A 26,079-nucleotide genomic window follows, 5' to 3' on the forward strand; every position below is an offset into this window, starting at 1 on the left:
TTAACACAATTTGCACTCAATTCTCATTGCAGACCAAAGGATGATAAAAAGTGTCATTGCTTCTTGAAACCATCAAGATAGAGCGCCATAGCAAACCAATAATTACATAACCCACAATTTGCACTCAATTCTCAATCACTGACCTGATCCATCACTCCAAATGCCAATGCATTGGCGACAAAAATTGGCTGAATAGATAAGCTCCGACCAAGATCCTAAAAGGTAACCCTAACACGACTCCAGCTTTCAAGTTCGATTCTATGTACATACGAGGAAGCTCCCCTCCTTTACCTTCGAATGAGAAATGGATATCACCAGGTCAGAGATACAGATTGAGATGAATTCTCACACAAAAGTTCTTGAGCAAACATAAGTAAATGCTTCTCTCATCTTCATTACTTGCTGTTGGCAGACCGATCCTTATCTTTCCTTTGTCCACCAAGAATACGTGAAATCTGCAAGCCTCTGCTGAAGGCTTGGTTGAAGAGCATACGGGTCTGGAATTCTGAGACAAATGGAAACCAAGCCAGGAATGCAACTGGAGTGAATAGAAGTAAACCCATGATAATCTCAAAACCACGGGCAAGAGTCCGAACTGATCCCCAAATTCCAGCTTTGACGACGAGAGGTTTGCACGCTTGTGCAATCTGGAACAAGATAAGCGTTAAGTCATTAATCACTATGGTCCATTAAATAATTTGGTGGAAGGAAACAACAGGATAAAAATTAAAAAATAATAATGAAAGAAGCTTCAACATGTGATGAAATGCAAATGCAATGCCCCTTTCTTAATGTCAACCAAGAAAATCACCATGTAACAATGACAAGCATTCATACTTTCACCTCATTAAGAACCAAACAAAAAAAAAAAATTATCCAGTGGACATATACTCCAGAAAAATAAGGGCAAGAGAGTTGTGTCACTAACCAAAAGCATTCCCCATCCAGTCGGCATGAAAGCAAGAACGCAAACAATTATGTCTCGAATTGTCATGTGTGGGAGTGCAATCAACGTCACCAAAATGGAGACAAAAGTCAAGAATATCAGTCCCTTGATCAGCCGGAAGACAAGCTGGAAATCTGCACTGAATTTTCGTCTACCAACAGAAATAGTCTGCAAAATGCAAACAAGAACGTTATACAGCAGGCATTTGTTCACTCGGCATCTAGTTTCCTAAACGAAACAAGTTATTTCTTCAAACTACCCAGACGACTCACATCTCTAAGTGGCTCTAGAATATAAAGGGAATCGTTAGAATAGCGTCAGAAATTAACAGCATCTAGGAGGACAATTAAAAGTGGCCAACCAACAAAAACTAGATTGCCGAGTTCAGAAAGGAAGCATGAAATTGTTCTCGATGGTGTTCATGTCGGTTGAAAGACAAGTACATGGAGCTGGTCAACCATTTTGAAACTTTCGGCCAATGATGGTGATGATGATGATGATGATAGTATAAGTTGGAGTTTAAGATAGAAGCAGGGTATTTGATGGTCTAATTGATGATGGCAAATAGCTCAAACTTTTTGGTTCATTATAGCAAAGCTCATAAAAGTTAAAATACAGAATTGTATATGACTTGTTATGCTGGACGAAATTTTGGAAGACAGATCATGTATCCTCACCTTCATCACAAACAATATAAGGAAGATCACAAGCCACGATATGCCATACACCTGCAATTGTGTCAAAGAGAGATAAACAGAGGAAGAAATAGGAACGGACAAACTATACTATGGACAAAGAAGGAAGAGGAACAAAAGAATTATATACCAGGACACTTCTCGTATGTGTGATGCTCAAGTGATACACAAGCCCATACTGATATATGAAAAATCGCAGTGCCAATAGAATCTCAGCTATGATACCACGTTTTCCAGAATGACGCAGATGCTCCTGTTCCTCCTCCCACCATGACTCCCAACTTTTTTCTGGAGGTACACCTATTCCACCTCGGTTGCCTATCCATTTATTCCAATCTGTCCAATCATCTACAATCTTTTGCCACTCGAAACCAGAAGGATTAAATAGGAATGGAGCAAAAAGCCAAGTCCCAACCATGAACCACATGGATATTGTGATCAGGATATAAGCAACAGCGCCCCTATATGATTGACCAAAGATTTCATACACAAGCAGCAATACCATTAACTCAAATCCTTTAACAAAATGACTGCGGGAGTACATTCTATAATTGTCTGCAAACTTGGCATGGAACACAACAAAACCACGACCAGTAGCTCTGTATTTTGCGCCTCCGTGGAGTAAAGTTCTTCCATAATAGTGCGTCTTTGTTCCAAGAGAAAATGTGAAAAATACAGGGGCAAGTTGCAATTGCATCAGCACAAAATCACTAAGTGCAGTTCTAAATCCCCTCTCCAATCCTATTTCCATCAACATAGGCAGTGCCATCAAAAATCCAATTTGGACAAATGATTGGGAGGCAAGAGCCACCTGGAGAGGCTTATTGTCCCTAATTCCAGGCTGAGCACTCAATTCCTTTTCAAGCCCACTAAGAACTAAATAAAGACGGCCATAAAGGAAGACATATACTGTAAGCACGGTAATCTGCCACAAAGAAATAGTAAGACAGTTCAGAATTGGGAGATCCATACAAAAAAAATACGACCATGGGAAGGAAAACGCCAACTCACCAGAGTACTGAAATAAAAGCCAATGGTGGTGAAGTAACATGATAACATTCTGAAGAAATCAAAACGATGTCCAAGTCGGTATATATCTCTACTCAAAGTCTGCTCCCCATTTCCATTGGCTATTTTAGCCTCGAACATGGATATCTGGTTTAGACCCACGTCCCTCCCTTTTCCCACTTGTATATACTCATGATGAGTTACATTGCCTTCACGAAGTGTAGAATTGAAGCCTGCAAGAGAAAATTCAAAAATATAATTATCCACATAAGCTAAAGCCAATTAATTATAATAGGCAAATTTGAAGACCCCGTACCAGCAAATATGTCTTCACTCAAATTGATAACCTTTGAAGCCTTGCTGACACCACCTCTAGTAAGGTGAAACAGCCGATCGAAGACATCAGGATGACCATAATGGAAACGAACCCTACATGACGAGCAACAAATGAGCAAATGAGATTCATGAGTTATTCAAGTTTATGACATATGATACATAGAGTAATCATAAGATTACTAAAATTGATGTTCTTACAAAGTCATGTGACAAAGTCCAAATGGAGAATTAATCAAGTATAATGCATTCAAGTGCCATTTGAAATTTTTTTGAACCAAAACAGAGTTTGCTTGCATCATTTTACAAAATCAATCTTCGTTCCTCAAAATCCTCACAGACACAAAGAAAAAAACAGCCTCATCAAACAGGCAATCATAAAGGGAAATTCGTGACATTGTTCCCCCTAACAAATCCGTACAAAAACTCATTGAAGCTAATTATCTTTTGCACTAATCAAGTAAGATATATCAAGCGTCATTTGAACTTCCTTGGGCCAAACATCCAACAATAGTTTGGTAACATCATTTTACAAAATCAATTCTTCATTTCTCAGCATCAAAACTCATGAAGGTAATTATCTTTTGCACTAATCTTAATGAGGTCTTAAATCTTACACTTGCTAATTGAACGCAAGCCATTCAATGATGCTTTCAGTTTACTTGAACAGGAACAAATTTCACCTTATGACCTATCTTTCATTGACTCGAGGGGGACCCGATTTCTGTTTGCACCACAAGTTTGAATCAAATAATTAAAAGTTGCATGACTTTGGCATCTTCGGGTTCATGTACATCCAAATAGAATTCAATGCACTCCACCATCCACATCCCCAAGAGAATTAAGAATCGTCAATAAAGCACAGAAATCCCAATTTCCCCCACTACCAACCCCAAAAAAACCCAACTTGTAATGACAGACTCCGAATCCATCAGGCGCAATGTACATTCAAATCTTTGAAAAGTTACAAATAGAAATAACTCACTTCAAGGGGTTGGCCAACAGTCTTTGGCCAATAGTAACAAAACTAGTCTCCTGATTTGACATGAACCAAGCTAGAGATGAAACACTGCAGCAAATTGTAGACAACATTAAGCACTGCATTATAGTACTTATTATCAAGACCACCCAAGTAAGACATTGCAATTTCAGCAAAGCACACCTTCCAGTGAAAATATGCTCCCGAAGTCCAAGAATTGTCGGATTCCTCACACCATCATCCTTTTTGAGAAATTCTTGCAGCAAATTCCTCATTTTCAGTGCTTCTTCCATGTAGTTATCCTAAGAAAAAAGGAAGATATGAAGTGATGCAGGGAATGCGGAATAGTTTTCTTAGTTTTCCTTCTTTTCTTTTTTTTGAAATATATAACACGCATGATACCTGGTTCATATCGATTGTTTGCAAGCCTTCTCCACGTGTAAATATAATGGCATGATTCTGATTTTCAGGTTTTCCTTCACCCAATATAGCATTTCCGGGAAGCTTTATCCTATATATAACCTGCCCCACACATAATTGTCTAAGTATTTTTTTAATCTTCTAGCCAACAATGTAAGCAGCATAAAAATCTAGTACAGCGCCAAAATGGCAACAAATGGTCAGTCATCCAGAAGCAACGCCCAAATACTGATGTTTTTAGAAGCAAGTGTAGGACATCTACAATAAGAAGAATCTAACTACACTAAAGCACTCTTATCATAGCAGGCTTGCAATCCTTTAATGTAGCCCAGTTCACAATTAGCAGAGGTGTCCAACCCACAGGGCATGGTATTAATCCCCAGATTAGAATCCTCCTTACCATTTTTTCCCAGCTGACTACATTTCATTTTCTTTTCATTTCTTTGTTGTCTCTATTTCATTTTCTTTCTTTCAGATGCAAGAATTAAACTTTATTATGCAAGAATTAAACTTTATTTGCATACTTTTTATTTATTTGTCATATATTCGAATTTTCTTTTATTGTCCTCCCGGTTTTTCCATTCAATACAACAAGCACTTTCATCTCTGTATTAGGACAATGTGACACATGAAAATTAAACAAAATAGAAGATCAATTCAAGTTGCGACACTTTCTATATCATATCATCAGTCAAAACTTTACTTATAGAATCTAATATATTAGCAGCTGAGTTTACCTTGGTCCTTTTTATTGCATTAAATGCAAAGTTTCAGCTATTTGAACATTTTTTAGATACTCATCAATCTATAACAAGCGGTAGGAATGCTACTTGGAAAGCATGGCAGATTATAAGTTCCTAAGAATAGCATGGAACAAAATAGAAGCAAGAGTAGTCTCAAGATTGCGTCTGCAGTTTGTCTTATCCATGCTCAGGTCGAGCTATCTTCACCTGATCCAAGTTCTGAACAGGCTCTGAAGGGTCAATCGACTTTGGCAAAGCAGCCTTCACTAGAGTTGAATAGTAAGCCTTCGAGTTAATCCTACCCCCATCCTTGCTAGGTTCTTCGACCTCATCAATAAAAGCCACACGGACTGATGGGTACCTGCAAAATGAGCACAAATAGAAATTGGCTACCAACAAGTCAAAGATGAAAGACTTACGAAAAATGCACACGTACGTGGTCATGAGCCTCAAAATATCATGTGCACTTTGATGCCCCGATCTTTTGTCAATACCATATTGCTGACATGAGACCACATATGCGAACTTCATGTCAGCTACTGCTTGACATTGGGCCCACAGTGACCGATCACCTCTCTCTGTGTTTAGCTCTACAGCCTTATAACCTTCCATTAAATCTGCACATTTGCAATATTCAAACAACCATAATTCATTTTCTCACATCAGAATACGTATGCCAACATGCATAAGAAGCATCAACTATGCAAGAATAGACACTTGAAAAGCCAGCTAATTACTACATAAGTCTCTAGCAACTCATAAACTTCCACAAAGATCATCATCACAAGAGCACACACCTTCATCTTTGGCCATATCAAGAAAAGCCTGAAGCTCCAAAGCTTTCCGGTAATACATCATACCTCTTACTGTCATCAGTAGCATATTTTAATCAATCCAGTGACAAGAAATACATGCAGAGAGAATATGACAAATGCACAAGTGAATCTTTCCTCTTCTCTTTTATTTTATTTTTTGATAAATTTCCATTTATCATCATTATGGCCTATCTAGAAAGTTGAAACTGTTTAGCCTTAAACCAAGATGTGCAAAAAGATCTCTACAGCTGTTGGAACTATTCTTTTTATAAACATAGAACTATTCTAACAATTAAGCTCATAAACTTAGTCAACTGGTCCCAGGTTGGAGAGTCATCCTGCAGTTGGGTTCAAAAGAAGGAAATAAAAGAAAAGAGATAATTATAGTCATTTAATTCGATTGGTAGAAAATGCAAAAATCAGGTTAGACCTGTAACATTTTAAAATGCAGTAAGCAAAGTATAAATGCTCCGATGCCACAAGATAGATACAAGCCATGAGTTTCTTTGTTTTCACCATTTGATGGTTAGGGAATTTTCCTATTCATTGTTATATTTCATTTTTTGTTCCTCTGTGTGTGTACGTGCACGCGCGCGGAGAGAGAGAGAGAGAGAGACCAGTTTTAGTTAAGGTCTGGCCTCTATATGATGCCCAAAGACGAAGGTTTTCCTCAAGTTCATCAGTTTCTTTGAGTTCGTCTTCATTTGTACATCCCATCCGCTCAAGAAAATTGGTCCATTCATCTGCAAAAATTGGTGACAGATCTCAGAAAAAGAAGAAAACATCCCAAAAGTAATATGTAAATAGCATGAGCAGAATTGACCTGGAAAAATTTTCTGCAAGTAAAAGAGGATTGAAACACCATCTTCATTTTGCGATTCCAAGTCCTTCAGCGAGAAGAGAACATCTTCCGTGTAGTAAGGAGTCAAAACGCTGACATTGATGATTACATTAAAAACAATGAGAAAGCACATTCAATTGATGACGCAGAAAAGACATGCGCTCTAAGGGCTACATTACAGATGACTTTTATCCAAAATTCAAGCTTGCTTGTCTCCTACAAATATGAAAAATACAAAATACTGCAACAGCATAAAGTTCCCATATCGCTACTTTTAACAATTAAGAACATGGTTAATTCATAAAAGGAGGAAAGAAATAAGCCTCCAATGCATTAAAATTTACATAGCAAAATAAAATTTTAAGAAAAGAAATCCATAGGAGGACCAAGCACACTCATACACACTGCACAATTTCCTGGATTCTGAAGCCATTTGATTACGCAAAAGAGTAAAAAGATGATATCACATACAATTGATAACTTTTTTATGCACCTGTCATTTAAAGGCGTCACCAGACATAAATGAGTTGTGTACAGATTTTCAATCTCAAGTCCAATCTGCAGTAAAGCACTAGCTGATATTTGACAATTGAAAAGAAAACTACTTGAAACACCAATGAGGGAAAGTAATCGTTTTTCTCATTCACCAAGCTAAATTCAGTAAAGGAACCATAATCTCCAAGAGATGCTTTTCAACTTTATAAAATGGAACAAAAATCTAGAAATTGTGGCTCATGCTTGCATTGGGGCCTTTGGCATTGGAATGAAGAAATAGCTTCAAGAGGCTTTAGTTAGTGCTCAAAAATAGGAATGGCATTTGGGACGGGCCGGAGCAGGGGTTGCATCCTCCATCCCCATCCCTACTCCATGCCCTGTACAAAGCAAGTTTATGTACCCCATCCTCAACCAGTGAGCGGATTCCTCCACAACCTACGGGGTTTAGATTTTTCTATCCAATAAAATATTCTCTCAATAGCAAAGCAAATAACGAAAAAAGAAAAACAAAAAAGGGGGTATATTGGAAGCCTCCACAAATGAAATAGGAAACAATTAAAAAACAAATAAATAAGATTACCATAACTCAATCAATTCATTTAAGGAAACTAGGACTAGTTTGTAAAATGAAGAATTGCAGAGTGTGGTGGGGCTGACCAAACCCATCCTTGGCCTGCCCCACACCGCACGCAGGGCATGAAGAAACTTTGCCCCATGCCCAAACCAAAACCCATAGATTCCGAGTTCTGTTCAACCCATTTGGGGCAGGGCAGGGTGGACGGCCAGGGGGAAATTGCCATTCCTATTCCAAAAGATGACAATATTGCATTGACATCCATGTAACAGCGAGATAATGCAGTTGTTCTTGTAATTACAGAAAGTGCCAGTTTAGGTTACCTCTTTTGTGATTTTTGAATAGCACTAGCATGCATAAATTCACTAGAATTCTCTGTCATTGACAGCACTATCTATTCCAAAAGATGACAATATTGCATTGACATCCATGTAACAGCGAGATAATGCAGTTGTTCTTGTAATTACAGAAATTGCCAGTTTAGGTTACCTCTTTTGTGATTTTTGAATAGTACTAGCATGCATAAATTCACTAGAATTCTCTGTGTCATTGACAGCACTATCTACCTTTAATTTTCTTAGTTTCAACCTCCTTAAAGGCTGGTCCAATATTCATATAGAAGCCACACATGTAACTCATACAGAAACGTTAAATCTTCAAATATAAAACTTATTTTGCTGCAACCTTATTAAAAAAAGAAATCATTAACTATGGAAAAAGGCCTTACGAAAAGGAAAGCATATTGCGAACTTTAGGAGCAGCTGGCATTTCCATAAACAATGAATTGGAAAAGAAGGAAATGCGCCTTCTGGCCTCCAAGTTGGAAGGTACATCCATGGCCGATTCCTTTGTGGTAAGCAATAAATCAAGCCGCTTAATCTGCAAATAGAATAAGTAATAATACAGGTTACAGCAAGGTAGAAAATTCACAAATACACACAATTTCCTGCAAAATAAGGGGCACCTTCTCCTTCCAAGCTTCTGTTTGTCGTTCAATAGGAAATTTAATAGCCCCTTCAGATGCGAACAGTTGGTGTTGCTGGCTGTCAAGTGGAGTAATTCCATCATTCCCGGATCCACCATGGATTGAGTCAATTGGACTGCATGAAATAGCAAACTATGATCCACCATGGATTAAGTCGTCAGGATGAAACACGTTCAACATTGCACCTAGATGCCAGACCTTGTATACTCTTCCATCATGTCTCGTGTGACAACTTCAAGCATATCTTGGAAGAGAATCACAACTTTATCCCTGTCCTCTGGATTATTGAGTAACTGCAAATAAACAAAATTAAAACAAGAAAATGATTATTAGATAGTCAACCCTAAATTAAGCATAAAATTAGAAAAATACAAACACAATATAATCTTTACCAGACATTTGATGAGCTCAACAAATTTGTTATACAGGCTTGGAAGAGCACTCATCCTGAGTTCCCTGTCCCTTATCAGAGTGTTTTCTCGTATATGTTTGTCAACTTGAGAGAAGATATCTTCAATAACCCTGGGACCCCAAATTGGAGACCAAACAGGGCACATTAGAACCAGTAGGCTTTGGTAATCTTACAGAGATTTATCGAACAGTTGAGGACAAAAGTTGCAAAGTAGACTTACCGTTTCTCGCGCTGTCCTTGAACCAAAACCATGATGATGTTTCTAAACTGAGCATAGCATTCACGAATAGCACAAGACATATAGGTGTCAGAATCAATTCTCTTTCTGAGCTCCCGGTCATTACCATTGCTGTCTTTAGCCATGTCTAGTGCTATAGGTATCTGTATAATATGTAAAGCAGATGTTAGGGACGGGAACTTGAATATATAATAAGATATGAGTGAACCAACCTTGCTGGCTAGTAAAAATGGAGGCCATTGGATAATGTCTTCTAGTTCACGATCAGCCCAATATGGAACAAGCAGAAGGTTCTTCTCCCTGGAAAAGCAACAGGAAGCAATTAAAAATTAATTACTACAAAGTAAAATGGTAGAAAATAATCTGTTGCTAGAAGAGATTGCAGTGGAGTCCAGCAGAAAACAATAGAGAAGATAATAATAATAAGAAAGATATCCTAAGCACCAAAAGACCTATTGCTAATAAGATCTTCTTCTCTGAAGCTGTCAATTATTGTGTTCCATAATTGAGCAAATCTTGCTTCGACTTTCTCTTTGTTATTCGGGTCCTGTCAGCAAAGCCAGATAAACAACGTGAGTACTACTAATGAATTCTCTCAATAACTAAAATGAGGTCAAATATATGGAATGTAAAGAAAGCATGCTGAATTGCAGAACCTTACCTTAGCATCATAATTTCGTGAGAAGAATCCTCTTTTCTTCCGCTCAGTCTTCTCGTCCGGAATTAAACAGGCATTGAAAACATGTGGCAAAGTTTCGAAACGAGATCTAAGCATTCCCAATGTCCGTATCTGGAGATTTCAAGTAACAAGGAAATGAAAGACAGAAGGATATTTAAGAATTTCTCGGCAATATACCAACTGGCATTGAAAACATGTGGCAAAGTTTCGAAACGAGATCTAAGCATTCCCAATGTCCGTATCTGGAGATTTCAAGTAACAAGGAAATGAAAGACAGAAGGATATTTAAGAATTTCTCGGCAATATACCAACTGCAACTTAAAAAGGAAAAAGATGAGAATGCTGATTAAGAGGACTCCTGTTTACGCCTCAGACAACTCTATTTGGACGTATTTGTGAAGGTAACTGGACATATGCATACTAGGGTACAAGGTAATCAAGAAACATGCAGATCCAGAAATGTCAAATGAAGACAAAGGATGAAACGCAAAAAGACAAAAACTACATCAGTCCATTGTTTGCAGTACATCATCAGTATCCACAATCCAAGTTCCTAACAGTGCACACTGTACGATATACAGATTAAGCAGCAAATTCCTAGACGAAGACGACATCTCTTAGTATAATCTGTAGAAATAGCAAATAGCTTGACACAAGCTAACAAGCCTGTTGCGAAGCTAGAAATATGATCTCCACAAGCAATTATGCCATATAATTTACTAAAATTTAACCAACATAGTAGTTCATAAAACAGTGATCACAAAACAAATAATGTCTAACCACCAGCTACAAGCTACCAAGTCTGCCAACATATGTTGTTAGTCATAATTTTAACAAATCAACTGAATTAAGGAAAACTTTGCACTCATTCGTGCTGATGACATTTAAATTGCTGCTGTTACAGTAGAGAAAATTGTTCTTTCTGTTGTCCTCAGTCATACTAAGGATGGTGCACTGACATTGAAAATGCACGTATCCGAGCCATTGAAAAATCAAGGTCGCTGCTAGTAGTTCCTCTGAAAACTGTTCTTTACAGGTTTAAAAAAAAAAGCTTCAAACTTCTTATAATGACTTTATTGCAATGCCCATAAATAAATAAATAAAAGATAAATAATACAAACATGAGCAAACTCATAAGAACCACTATTTGACATTTTCTACTCACCTCTCCAAGCCGACGAAACGCACCGTAAATTCCTCCAAATAAAGTGGAGAATATGGCATACCATATCTGAGTATCCATAAAGTAGACCTAAGAGAAAAGAACTATATCAAAAAGCAGTAGACACATAAGCAGAACCAGAATCACAACAGTATACCCAAAGGAAAAAGATAGTATAGCCTGGTACCAAGATAACAGGGGCCCACACAGCAATCACAACACCAATATTGTTTTTCGCTGCAAAGTTAAAAAGCATATCTAAATACAGATTCTCAGGGCTTGATAAAGTATTTACACAACAATAAAATATTCAGCTTTATCACCTTGTGGAAAGAATTCGTGCCACTGGAAATTAGTTACATGAGCACTCATTATAGCTTTTGTAGGACCCACCAAAGGCTTTATCTGCAACTCATTTAAAAAGGGAAAAACATGCTTATCAGGAATCCAAACAAATGGCAGCCATTAAAATAAGTCATTATTATCTTCTTGAGTGCCCAGGCAACAAGAGTGTCAAGAATTCATTACATCTTCTGCAAGCTACATATAACACCATCAACTAGCTCCAAAGAATTTATCACAGGGTTCATTGCAAGAAAACATTTCCCGAGTACTTTGTTGCCCTTGATATAACTTGCTAAGTACCACAGGAGTTCAAAGACAGACCGACATTTCACATACCTCTATGTAATAACTGAATGCCAACTTCGTAATTATTAGAAGAACCCAAAACAATGTGTACCTGACACAATGGTGCCATATATTAAATGTCGGACTTTGGCAAAAAAAGGTAGGTGTAAAGTGTACGTCTTTCAAGAAAGAAATCTTACTTGAAGAGAGAGAATGTGCTTTCATGCATTCCCCTCCCAACATAGAGCCGAGGCTGCAATTCATGAGGTAACCATTACAGCCAGACATCCATAGATAACAAATTGGACTATACTTAATCCTTCATATGCACAAAGCAACTAAATTCTTGTTTCAGCATTTAATCACAAAAAAACAAGAAGGACAACCATATGCATACCTGTGACCACCACATCATGAGCGTCACAATCTTGTAATGCGAACTCTCTAGGTATCGACGGACCGAAGGGAAGAGAAACAACAATGCAGCAAGCATATTTGGAGAGAGGTAAACCACAACAGCCAAGATAAACAAGGATGGTGACTTTGAGCCATTGCCGAACCAGCTTTTGATGGTTTGAGCGAATCCAGGAGGATTTTCCCAAGTATAAGCATATGTTACTGGCAGAATAATAACCCAAGAAGCAGCCGAAACAACCTTCAAGATATATCTTAGCTTCACAAAATAAGACATGCTCTGTTGTGCTTTCCAGCTTAGAATTACATCAAGCACAGCTGCATCAGAAAAGCAAAAATTTTATGCTTCCATGTTAATATCCTGGAAGAATTTTGAGTATAATAAAACTCCATCCTATAAGCACTTAAAAGGACTTACACGAGGAGAGCCTCCCTTAACCAAAAAAGATTTTGAAAAAAGAAGAAGAAGAACAACAACAACAAAGAAAATCAGCAGTTGTCTACTTTCATAGATGAACTTGTAAAAGACTCTGAGAAAGACAACAAAGATAGAGGCTCCACTTAGATCTAGAAATGTCTCTAAGAAAATTGAATTTTGTGTAGAAGAAGCAAATTCTTCCCTCCTCATCACCAGTTCACATTTCTTTTCCTCAAATGCACAGGAAAATTCCCCACGTTAATCACACTTAACTAATCTAGGCTATTCTGCCACTTTTTTCAATTCTCCAAAAAGCCGGTGCAGTTATAAACAAGCATACATTAGATGTTCACATAAGCAGCAAAGCTTTGGCTCACAAAACACTGGTAATAGCTCCAATATTCGGTCTCAATCTCAGTTAATATGCACTCCTGATCATTTCATGATCTAAATTCTTTTATTTAAATCGTAAAAGAGCCACATGCTCTTAATACACTAACAAAGATTCTCCTAACACATGGTTTCACTTGTTTTTCTATTTGGTAATGCTTGTCAATTGCAAAACATGCACCAAAGACCGTGTCTAGTCTTGCTTTAGAATTGTAGGCACAATGAGATACAGATGATTATGTGCAAACAAAGTTGAAGCAGCCTCGGAAAGGAAGAACAACGGAATTGACACCAGCAAGGTTAAGCTCTAATACCTTGTCCTAGCTTCAGTATCGCAGCGGTTATAAAAATAGACAACACTTTCTTAAAAACATCCGGAGTAAAGACAGCAGTTGGATCCCCAGAGCCATTCCAAGCAACGATTATCATTGCCTAAAACAAGATCAGAGCCAACTTCAGTATTGCTTGAACATAGCAATTTCATATAGAGAAAATTCAAGTGTACCGAGCTTTAATAAAGCATTAACAAGAACCTGTAAGCATAGAATAAAGAAGCTCCACATCCGATCAAAGCTTCTGAAAATGTGCCAGAAAGACCGTATCTCAACAAAATTCACCTTCCCAACCCATTGATCTCGATGTGGAGGCTTTGAGTCCTAAATATATGAACACAAGACAATGAAGATTAGCGCATGTGCATCCAACTTGATCATCATAGATTCACTAAATGAAAAAAAAAAAAAAAAAATAGCAATCCTCACTCCCTCACTAGGCATGCAATTTGGCTAACACACAGAGGATTGAGGCGGCAACCCCCCATAAATAAATATATAAAAATAGGCAAGTTGACAAATAAGCCCTTCAGAAGCCAAAGTTAACAGGCTGCTCGTTGAACAAGAGGCCCTGAAACAATCACTTTCTATTTCAATTTATATTTTCAAATACAATAGAAATTCTTTAAAAATGATCCTACATAAATGTTTCTACACATTCTAGTAGTATTAAATATAGAGATTTGACTAATAAGATTTACAAGTACAACTGTAAGCTATTAAAGTACACATAATTTTTGACCAATAAAAAAAGTATACACAATTTCTTGATTATGGAAAAAAGATGCATGATTTTATCATAGTTCCATGAAACTTGACTTTCCTTCAGTACTACAAGTACATTATCATAGCTTTTGGACAAGGTGCTGATAACATGTGGCTCGATATCAAGGATGGATCACTATGTTAAAGTGGGGAGTGCATGGGGCAGGGAAATAAAAGTGCAGAACGTAGGGATGGGATGACTTCAAAAGAAAATTTCCCATTGGTGTGGGCAAACAGCCGCAAACCTCACCATAGAATGATAACTGTTGTGGAGATGCTGCATTGAAAGGCATGTTAGAAAATTTCCCGTTGTTCATTTGTTTATCTTAGAAGCAAACAAGCATGCTAAAGTGGCTGATAGCAGGAAGGCTAGCAATAAACAAATGGTTTAACAGATTGACTTTATAAGTCAGGCTCAAGACAGGGAGTTAGAAGCTTTATTTTAATTTCTTTGAGCTGCTGTACATGATGACGATAGACATGGGAAAGGATGATCACCATTGAGATATTGTTCTAGCTCCTACTTGGATCTCACTTCTACAGAAGCTACACAACAGAACATGCTTTTCCCAAGGAAGTTGATTTGGAAACTAAAGGTCATTTGAAGACTTCATTTTTCTCCTAGGAAACTGCCTAGAGAGCGGGGATTTAATCTAACTTTCGATGACCTTCAAAATAAAGGAAAACTATTGGCGAATGGTGAATCAGATGCTTCCTACACCTGAAAGATGGAGTCTGAACCACTAATTGTTGCATCATAGTTGTAACAAACAGATTTGGACTATATACTTCACGAATTAGGAGTGCAGGGGGTACTTCAAAATCAGAGAAAGAAGAACTTTGGCCTCAGGAGACTATCAATTTATGCACAGGAAGGAAAGAAAAAAGTTGTCAAGATGGTTCGTCCTTCTCTCTTGGTTTATTAGGAAGTACTAAAGAAACAAGAGGACGCTTAGATTTTAGAGATTAAAGGCTTTACACTCACCTTAAGCATGGTGGGAAAATTCAATTTCCTATCTATAAATCGTTGAAGATGATAGAACCAGTATCTTCATAATTTTCGTAAGTGGGTGGCTTCCCTTAGGAAGTTGTTTTGTACAGAAGTGGAGACCTATGGTACCCTTGAAAAAATTGTAGTCATCCTTCAAAACGTGGGTGCTTCAAGATCCTTGATTGTGTGTTTATTGTGACATACAGTATGTTGTAATATAAAAATACACACATGGCAAATGACATAACAAGCACGAGATTCACTCAAAAACAGATTTTGCTTTTAAGCAACCAAAAAAAGACATGCAACAAACGAAGATATATATCTACCTCAGATTTCTCAAACGGTTGCCGCTCAGCGGGAAGGTGAAAAAAACCAGCATTTGTACGCATTGGCCAACCCAACCGGAAACATTCAGCGGACCTGTCAGAAGATAGGAAGTTAATATCCCTCCAAAGTGAAAGGAAAAGCTAGTGAAAAAATGTGAATTACCAAAAGTATTCATTTAAATCATCATAGTTCCTCCATTGAGAATGCTTTGATCTTCCGCGCTTACTCCTTTCCGCTTCCTAATTAGGAATTAAGTAGCATAAAAAAACCCAAAGAATGAAGAGACAAGGAAAAACCAACATTAATATATATATATATATATTGCAAAGTACCTTTGCAATCACTTGATATATAGGAGTAACAACTTTCGTCAAAAAGGCCTCGTCTTCACCTCCATAAGCAGGCTTTACATTTTCTCCAGTCATGGGACTGACATTACCAGCTAGCATGCCATACAGTTCGAAAGCCATCTACATGAAGCACGAGCTAATATTAAATAAAGCCTCCTAACAAGGACAGAAGACAATTAACAGAATGTAGATGCTCCAACATTGGTACAGTGTCAGCTTCTGTTAAAATTATTTCACTTTCCAAGCACCAACATAATCCACTATGAACGTGTCACCACTTAAGCATGTCATCCCTATATCAAGACAAATTAAGATTCAGAAATTCTTTCCAGGATCTATGCTGAAACACTTGAGATTTACAAAAGAATTATAAGAAAATTTGCAGAAACCTAAGGAACGCTAATATAAGTTCTGCCACGGCCCATAACACAAAACAATTGCATGTTTTCATCAAAATAGGACAAAATCCTCCACATCTGATATACAGAGGCACAAAGTATTGAGTACAAACCCCAACCCCCCAAAACCAGGGGGACCCAAAAAAAAAAATAAAAATTAATTAGCTTTCATGAAACCTTAAAGCAGATCGACCATTAGACATCAGCAAGCAGGAAGAAAGCAGGAACGGATAGATCAACAATAACCTTAAAAAGCATGAACAGATTATTAACAGCACAAACCATGAGAACGTACATGATGATAAATATAGCAAAGGCATTCAGGCATGAATCTCAGATTTGCTGCTTCGCCCCAAATAAGAAGATATAGACCCATGTAGAGAAGTTTACGCTGCTGCACCTCCTGCTGGATCGTCGGTAACCTGCATATTAGAAACCAAGGTTGCACATGAAGAAAGGCATTATTGATCAGGAACTGAGAATAGATGTGTACACTAATAGTGCAAATCAAGAATAAATAAAAAAGACCATTCCATCAATATACTTTATGACCAGTCCATTATCTAAAACTAATCGATGATAGTGGCTGGCTTCCGCACAATCCACGCAGTCAAGCAAGTGTAAGGATGCAAGAAAATTTTTCTTCTTTTCTGGTCCTCTTAACTCGTACCCTCATGTTTTGATTTTGTCAACCTTTTCTTCACATCTAGTTCTCTAGCTTCCTCAATTTGTGCAATACGCTCCTTTCACAAACACGGTTAAAATGCAGCTAATGTGGAAATTCAGTAAACATGTGCTAATGCAGTGCATCAGCAATACAACGAAATATGAGAAATGAAAAGGAGAACATAAGAGAGAGTGAAGGGGCGGACATCGCCTCTGCCAAATACCAGCAACAGCCAGAGTGGTGAGATTAATTGAACTGCTACAGAACTCAGACTATGGCTATCGTTTCTTTAATCACCTCAACAATTTGGACCTAAGCCATGAATCTCTATGGCCATCATTTAAATTGCAAAGGAGGGGCTTGGACCCTTGCCATTGATCAAGGTCCAGCAAAACCCCATTAACCCCTTACAGCTTTCATTTCTGTTGTACGTTTTTTTTTAATCAAACAACTTGAAATAATGATTCCAAAACTATTATAGAATACCATTGAAAATGAGTTTCCTTTGCCCCTTTTAACACATCTCCTCTCGTATGAGTTGTACATAAGTCATCCACATATGCTTTTCAACTCTTTCATTCTATCACTATTAAAAGGCTCTCTGATGGTAAATTATTATTCAACTCCGTCGCCTCAAAGGCTCTATGATGATTCATTCTTATTCAATAGCATAACCTCAAGTTATGTTCTCTAGTTCTGTTGAAAACTATCATCTCTACAAATTAGATGCTAATTTTTAATTCCGCAGCTTTTTTTGTTTTTATTAAATATATTAAAGTTTCTCTGAACATGCTTTCTCTTCTTCTCATCAAGTTTGAGTCAGGTCCTGCATCTTATCGAAAATTACCACAATTTCTTGTTAATTTAAGTTTACATTATACTGTTCGTTATTTAAATTGAATGCAATAAATCTCCTTAGTAATATAGATGTAGATTTCAAAGATAAGTTCAATTTCTTTTCCTGTCCATGTAAGCATCGCATGTAGCCCAAATTGCCACACATGTCCGCATACACATGCAACAGCTGATCGTCCAAATTCAAGAAGTTACACTCGATTTAAAAGCAAAGAAGCTGGAGGATGAAATTTAAGAAACAACGCAACATGACCAAAATTGGACTTTAGCCCTTAGTATTGTCCCCGCAAAATAAGTTATAATCTCATCTTTGCCTAGAAGAAATACCTAACAAGTGTAGTTTCCTACCAAAGTGTTAATAGCTCAATAAAACCACCATACTAGCCAGATAAAGTAGCAGAAGAAGCATTACCAAAGACTGCTCTTCCTATCCAAGAACTTGCACCATTTTTTATAGTTCTTGAAAAGTTTCTTCATCACTTCTGTGAGTGCCTGATCATCCAACTAACCAGAAGATAAACAAGCATGTCAGCATACTAAAATTCCAAAGGCCATAATCAAGATCATGTACACAAATACTATTAGTCAAAACAAGAAGGATGTACAAGTACTTTGTCTAAGATTGGACGACAAATTAATGTTATTACAATCCATGATTCATGCAGCTTATGCTCGAAGTTACATATCATATAGGAGAGAACTCTGTCCACAAAGGGACAACAGTGAAATGTTCTGACAGCCCATGAAGAATGCAGCTTATGCTAGTCAGATAACAATTGGATATAAAGTGGGAAATAGATAGAATACAAACAGGAAAAGGTCTGCAGAATCATCAAAAAAAAAAAAAAAAAAAAAACAGCATCATCAACAGCCTCAGATCTCATTAAAGACTATCATGCTGCCGCTCATGCTCAAAATTGCAAATTGATTGGACAGAGTGGATAACAAACAGCAGAACCAGAGTAACAAAGAAAACATCAATAGCCTCAGCTAGCAGAACTCACCGTATTAGACTGAATCCTCAATGAGATAGAATGACAAGAATTGCAATTGTTTGTGGAAATAATTACATTGCCTCCAATATTGCAAGGAAGTAAGAGAAATTGTCATCCCAAGCCATGGAAACAGGAACACAGTATGGTCTCTCTCAAAGAGGAACAGAATATGATCTCTCTCAATGCCAAAGACAGTAGAGATGTCTAAATGGTGTCCACACTCCTTTCTACTAAATAAGAAGGATTCTTCATGTACCACAGAATCAGGCAAAACTTTATGGGATAAATGGATTTGCCATAGTTCAAAGCTCACCAACATAAGAAAGGCTTACTCGTTGTAAAAAGATAAAAGAATATAAGCAAGCATAACAGTAACAGTGAAGCCCACAAAGAGCTGACTGTGCGACAGTAGCCAAGAAAAAGTTCAATAAAGTGTGAGGTGCTGAAACCAAGCCCACTCAACAAGAGGATTCTTGCTGGAAGGATAGGCAGTTAACAGGTGTTCCACGAATTGGTCACGTCACTTACTTCTCCAGACAACATAATAGCAAATACGCAAATGATCGAAACTCTGCCTCAAACCAATATGACAACAATTCAGCAAAAAGACACCAGATACTGTAGCAATTTACATGCAGAAGGACAACATAGATGCATCTTCTAGAATTAACTGAATGCAAGACACCTTGGGTGGCTGGTTGGGGTTTGGAAATCTCCGAATGTGCACATTTGCAAGCAATAAGATCAAATGTTCCCTTTGGTTTGCCACATTATCCTTCTGTAAATAGTCAGTCCAAGGAACCAGAATTAGTCTCAATGCAACTGCTTATCAGCTACGAAATACAATGAGAAATGAAAGAAAACTAATAGAAGAGTAAATGGAAGAAGTTGCTTAGTCCACATACCTGAAATCCAAACATTGCCTGAAGCCAATCAAGAATGTCATAGTCCTTCTTCTTGTAATCCTTTGGCCATGGAAGGCCCCTCGTGTTTCGAAGTGCCACAACAGCAGCTATGATCTACCAAAATATATATACACATATCACATATGGCAAGAATTTCACGTACTGCTAAAAGTAAGGCCGCATCATAAGATCAATGTATGGAAGGGGAAGCAACCTCAGGATATTTCATGATCGCCTGATTTGCACTATCAGGATCCAGAGGAAGAATGTTGTAAGGAACGTAAATCTGTGTTTTTTCTTCTACTTTAAACTGAGCCTCCAAAATCTGTACAAACATAAATGCGAACAGATATTACTCACAGACATATTCTATGTAAAAGAAACAAGATTCTTTTTACTAAGTGGAATTGGCTAATACAGCTCGTTGCACATGCTGTCAGATAAGAGAAAGTTTGGATAATATTGCAAACGTCTCATTCTAATCAGCAAAACTCCCATCAGACAAGATATTTATCATGTAATAGTTCCAGAAATGTGCAAAGCTTTACCTCCTTATCAACTTCCATGGATTGCGTCATATTAACAGCTTTCAACACCTCAAAAAGTACATTAGCAGTTTGGTAAGCCTTGGTAAGCTGAGCACTGCATTTGAGACCATGTTAACTGCTGAAAACTAGGAAGGTAATTGCAAAATTTCCCAACACATCATGTAAAATAACTCTGTGGACATACCGATCAGCTTTATCAGCAGCATTTTGCAAAGCTTGAATGTATTTTTTATAATAATGCTGATAAAAACTTTGCATTTCACGTGCATCACTTTTTTTAACCCTTCCCTTTAAGGTTGGATCATTTTCCTGGAAATCAACAGAAACATTACAAAATTCCATTAGAAAAGAAGGTACCTTCAAAAGGACTGAACAAGGAAATAAAAAACAGAAAAGATCACAAAGAAGTGTAACTCTTAAGACTTAAATACATATATAGTTTCTCCACATGTTTTTTTTTTTTCCACAGAGAAGAAGAAACATAAGCAAGTGGAGAATTACAGAGTCCTAGCTCTAAATGATTGACCTCCCCAGTTGTAAGTATCAATCAGTATAACACCTTAGACCGAAAAAGCTTATTGAAAGCCACTGAAAGGAATCAAATCACTTAAAAAAGTTATACAAGAATAGGCATGTGTTTTTCCAAACAGAACACTGCGTCCATAGGGAAAAAAGGGGTAATTGCACCTAATGGAGAAACAGTGCTTACCCTTTCAAGACGCTGAAGGAGAGCAGTCTTAAATTGACGAACACCACGTCCACTAGAAGTGGGATCCAACCTATGAGCCTTCTCAAAAGCATAAAATCGGCCTACATCATAAGAGCCAACAAGCTTTAATATGTGAATTAACATGATGCATCAAAAATAGATTTAATTACCTCAAAGAACAGTATTAAACTGCGAAAGAGAGATGGAAGTAACAATGAAATCAAAGCATGTAAGCATGTAAGCTTGCTTATGCTTCAAATGAAAAAATTCAATATGTTTTGAGGTGTTATATATAAACATTATTCACTGGAAGACAATCTATAATGGCCTAGAAGTGGGATCCAACCTATGAGCCTTCGCAAAAGCATAAAATCGGCCTACATCATAAGAGCCAACAAGCTTTAATATGTGAATTAACATGATGCATCAAAAATAGATTTAATTACCTCAAAGAACAGTATTAAACTGCGAAAGAGAGATGGAAGTAACAATGAAATCAAAGCATGTAAGCATGTAAGCTTGCTTATGCTTCAAATGAAAAAATTCAATATGTTTTGAGGTGTTATATATAAACATTATTCACTGGAAGACAATCTATAATGGCCTAGAAGTGGGATCCAACCTATGAGCCTTCGCAAAAGCATAAAATCGGCCTACATCATAAGAGCCAACAAGCTTTAATATGTGAATTAACATGATGCATCAAAAATAGATTTAATTACCTCAAAGAACAGTATTAAACTGCGAAAGAGAGATGGAAGTAACAATGAAATCAAAGCATGTAAGCATGTAAGCTTGCTTATGCTTCAAATGAAAAAATTCAATATGTTTTGAGGTGTTATATATAAACATTATTCACTGGAAGACAATCTATAATGGCCTAGAAGTGGGATCCAACCTATGAGCCTTCGCAAAAGCATAAAATCGGCCTACATCATAAGAGCCAACAAGCTTTAATATGTGAATTAACATGATGCATCAAAAATAGATTTAATTACCTCAAAGAACAGTATTAAACTGCGAAAGAGAGATGGAAGTAACAATGAAATCAAAGCATGTAAGCATGTAAGCTTGCTTATGCTTCAAATGAAAAAATTCAATATGTTTTGAGGTGTTATATATAAACATTATTCACTGGAAGACAATCTATAATGGCAATAAAAGTCGGATCCCAAATGCCAACACCCTTCCTACAGTCAAAAATTAGAGCAACAGCCAAAAACCACTACTCCAAACTCACATTGATCAACCAGAAAATCAAGAACATCTTTGACATGTACAAACTTAGCATCTTACATGTGTTAGACAAACTAGAAATAGCTAGACATACTCAAAAAGTAAGAGTGATCTGAATATGAATAGTCTGCACAATTACAGCATGACAATCGGAAAGTAAAATTATGTGTGATCCAAGGTAGTTGGCAGGATGCCATTTTATTTTTATTTTTATTTTTTTTGAAGTTCTTCACTCTTAAAGAAGGTTAAACAACCACTTTTTGAGTTTTAAGTTCCCTATATACAACAAAACCAATTAAATAATTCTCTATAATAAAGAAACAACAGAGATGAATCATCTTTTCTTTGATTGGCAACAACATATCTTCAGGCCATTTCCTGAAAAGTTATATGTAGCAGCTAAAAGACCATGATAAAACCAGACACACATCATGTAATAAGAAGAACCTTGAACATCTTAGAACTCCGCTAACTTACACCTTACATTAGTCAAGCAGGTAAAACTGGCACTAATCAAGTTTTAAATTCCCTTTATGACACAAAACATTTAATTCTCTGGAACAAAGAAACAACAGATGTGAATTATCTTGTCTTTGATTGACAACAGCATATCTTCAGGCTGTTTCCGAAAACTTAGAGTAGCAGCACAAAAACCACCATGACACTAAAAGGCACATATAGTAATCAGAAAAATCATGAACATCCTTGACCGTAACTAACTTAGCATCTTACATCAGTTAGATTGTCCAAATATAGCTAAGCATACCCAAAACAGGATGGTTGTTATGGAATCATCTGCTGTAACATAAACTTAAAATGTATCTTCAGGGTGTCTCACGAGTAATTTGTGAGAAGTAGCTGCTGCAAACACCAATCATTGGTTCTCCACTTATATTTAGGACAAGTTCACCATAACAACAAAATTTAGCTATGGAACCACGCAAGAATGATTAAAATAGGCATGTTTAGTTCTGCAGTAGCAGAACTACCTCGGGATCCAATATTACCATAATAGAATTATCTGTCAGTCCATTAGCGAACAGTGGAGGGTGCAGTGCGAGGATGGAAATTTCGTTTGCTTGCAAGAACCAAATTTTCCATAAGTTGAGGATTAAAGTGCATCTCAAATTCGCCATGAGTACACAGACCCAGTTATCTTAAAGATATATCAAGAAAGCATATCCACACAAAACCAGCAGTCTCACGCAAATTAACCAAAAGAGTGCACTCTGGCTTGGACAGAAAGCCGCATGAGCTAACATATTAATAAGCAACAAAACAAGCACAAAATTGGAAACAAAAGGAAAACCCGACACGCAAAAGCCAGAAACTCACATACACTGAGCTGCAAACGGTAGAGAATATATATATATATATTGAAGTTAAAAGGCAGTATCCACTCACAGAGATAAGCCACTCTGGGGTTGCTGCTCTCGACTTCATTAGCCACACGCAGAATCGGCGCGATCTCCACCAGCGAAGACGGCACAACCTCACTGTCGAAGCTGGACTCTCCGAGGGCGCCGGCGGTCTGAGTCCGAACGAGCCGCCGCGCGGGCGGCTGCGTTGGCTGGTCGGCCCCTCCTCGCGAGGTCGACATTTTCCTCCCCCGAAGCCCCTAAAGCACCTCTTTTCCCAGGAGAACAAAGAAAACAAAACAAACCCAAGTTCAGTCAGGCCCCGCCCTCTCGCATCTCAGTCCCAGAAAAGGAAATTTACCCCAAAGGGAACAGTACACCCATCAACTGATCAAATCAAGAAAAGCAAGAAAGGGAAACCAAAACCTACTCAGCTGCAGGTAAGTGAGAGAGAGAGAGATGAGCACCACCACCACCTACCAGTTAAGAGAACAGGAGAAATGGCGATTCCGAAGCCGAAACCGGAACCATGCGAGGCCCGAAGCTCCGATCGCCGAGCTCCCACGGCGCGAGCTCCCCCCGCTACTTCTCTAGCTACCCAAGAAAACCCACCACCACGAAACCCACGAAAGATCCAACTGGGTTCCGCCAAGATCAGCTGCGAAAAGCCCCTCCGAGCACGAGAGAGTGAGGTAGAGATGGACAAAGACACAGAGAGAGAGAGAGAGAGAGAGAGAGAGATGCTGATTTAAGCTACTTAGAAGAGAAGAAAGCGAAGGTGTGCGTGCGGTACCGAGAGGTAGAGATAGAAAGAGAGTGACTCGAAACACAGAGAGAGAGAGAGAGAGAGAAAAGAGACTAAACAAAGACGCAACAAGGACCCGGGTCTTTACCGTAATTTCGGTCCCGTACCCCTCGAATTTACCGTGCATGCCACCGTGGCCAGTGTGCCCCACCCATCCTCTCCCCGTCACCCCAAAATGACCCTCACTGGGGCCGGTATTTTCGAGCATCGAACTTACCCGTCGATAAAATATGCCTCCCGTCTTCCAAAGATTCGAATTCGAATTTTAAATCTCATGCTTTCGCCCCTACCCGAGAATAATGCATAGAGCATGAATGTTCGCTCGATTGCGGTCGCTCCCATCTCAGATGTTCCGGACAACAATAGTTGGAAAATAAAATAATTTCAAATGCTAAATACTCTATAGTTGCCAGTTGAATTGAATATATATTTATATTCCTTGTGCATGTGGAGAACCCTGGGGTCGAGTCCAAAAAAATCTAGCTAACGCATGGCATTTTCGTAATAAGTACGGAACGTGCGCGGGCTTATCCGGTAGTCCGGCCGAAAATTCAAAAAGCAAAAGACGCAAAGCTCTAGGGAGTAAAAAGCAGCACCGTCAAAAAGTAGCCGTTCCGGGTCGAAATTACCGTTCTGCCCTCGCACGGGATCCCTCGATCCCCGCGATGGCTCGGGAGCGCCTGATGGGGCGAGCTCGATACCGTGGATCCGCGGCCGTCGATTATGGGCCGAAGCTTGGGGCGGGGGCAGTTTCGGGATTTCAGGGAGCGGGCAGGGGCGGGGAGGGCATTTCGCGTGGCTGCTAACGTGGGATGAGGAGATAAATGTCGGCTTGCTTTGTCCGGCCCCGAACCGGGCTTTGTCTTCTTTCGGGAGCGAAAGGACGGAGATGCCCTCGACAAGAACCGACGTCGACTAAAGTCGGGGAACCTCATGTTTACGTGGAGGACTATCTTTCGTGACGTGTCGACGGCGGATTGGACGTCCGTCCTTTCGCAAAGCTAGGATTCTCCTCTCCTCTCTGCTAAGTCTCTTTTTTTATCCCTTTTTTTAGAATTTACAATTTGTTCTTTTTCCTTCTCCTTTATTGGGGTGGTGGTGATCGAGTGACGAATTTAAAAAAAAAAAAGGTAATTAATTATTTAATTAAGAGGAGGGAATGACAATAATTATCAATGACTAGGAAAGGAATGTACTAATATAAACGCATGCACAGTGGGCAGTGCTTTAAATTCTTTCTTCTTTTTAAAATTTTATTAATCGAAACGTCTCGAGAGAGAAGGGGAAGTGGGTGGGGGGAAGCGAGAAAAATTGGCGCAGGTAAAAGGTTTGAAATGGGATCACCGGAAAAATGGTCTTGGGATAACCGCATTGAGATTAGGAAGGAAAAAAGAAAGCAAGGGCCAGATTCAGTCCGGAAAAGGAGAATCGAATATTGCTGTAGAAAAAACTATTCAGTTTTCTTGTTTGATTCCTGAGTTTGAAACCATTTGAAAAGAAAAATGACATGAAATATTTCCGTACTTTAGTTTAATATATAATGTTGGTTCAATATGTAATGTTGTTCATGACTTTGATTTGTTTAATGTAATTCATAAATTTTTAGTTTATATTCAATTTACTTCCTAAACTATGTTGAAATGACACGAGTGAAATAA

General features: G+C 38.1%; 1 protein-coding gene across 1 annotated transcript; it reads right to left on the bottom strand.

Annotated features, from left to right (window-relative positions):
• Positions 1-24,409, bottom strand: LOC104421570 (callose synthase 3). The gene is made up of 43 exons (XM_039303242.1): positions 24,097-24,409; positions 23,663-23,887; positions 21,023-21,123; positions 20,498-20,622; positions 20,314-20,407; positions 19,980-20,090; positions 19,766-19,879; positions 19,546-19,638; positions 18,278-18,369; positions 16,639-16,765; positions 15,928-16,065; positions 15,758-15,834; positions 15,595-15,688; positions 13,711-13,833; positions 13,492-13,609; positions 12,353-12,687; positions 12,156-12,208; positions 12,007-12,067; positions 11,649-11,730; positions 11,513-11,562; positions 11,329-11,415; positions 10,146-10,274; positions 9,937-10,031; positions 9,697-9,784; positions 9,467-9,627; positions 9,227-9,356; positions 9,033-9,127; positions 8,814-8,949; positions 8,577-8,728; positions 6,763-6,872; positions 6,557-6,682; positions 5,922-5,990; positions 5,561-5,741; positions 5,332-5,485; positions 4,364-4,483; positions 4,145-4,263; positions 3,968-4,051; positions 2,966-3,078; positions 2,653-2,882; positions 1,772-2,566; positions 1,624-1,674; positions 929-1,114; positions 1-647 (listed from the first exon to the last, which is right to left on the bottom strand). The coding sequence occupies exons 2-43, from the start codon at positions 23,856-23,858 to the stop codon at positions 396-398; spliced, it is 5,847 nt and encodes a 1,948-aa protein (XP_039159176.1). The 5' UTR covers positions 23,859-23,887; positions 24,097-24,409; the 3' UTR covers positions 1-395.
• Between the last annotated feature and the right edge of the window lie 1,670 nt (positions 24,410-26,079).

This window comes from Eucalyptus grandis, chromosome 10 (genome assembly GCF_016545825.1).
Source record: "Eucalyptus grandis isolate ANBG69807.140 chromosome 10, ASM1654582v1, whole genome shotgun sequence".
Lineage (NCBI taxonomy): Eukaryota > Viridiplantae > Streptophyta > Magnoliopsida > Myrtales > Myrtaceae > Eucalyptus > Eucalyptus grandis.

Coding starts and splice junctions, on each gene's coding strand:
- LOC104421570 (XM_039303242.1), bottom strand. CDS start 23,858: ATGTCGACCTCGCGAGGAGGGGCCGACCAGCCAACGCAGCCGCCCGCG. Junction 19,880..19,979: donor CGATCATGAAATATCCTGAG/GTTGCTTCCCCT, acceptor ATATTTTGGTAG/ATCATAGCTGCTGTTGTGGC. Junction 2,883..2,965: donor GAGTGAAGACATATTTGCTG/GTACGGGGTCTT, acceptor TTTCTCTTGCAG/GCTTCAATTCTACACTTCGT.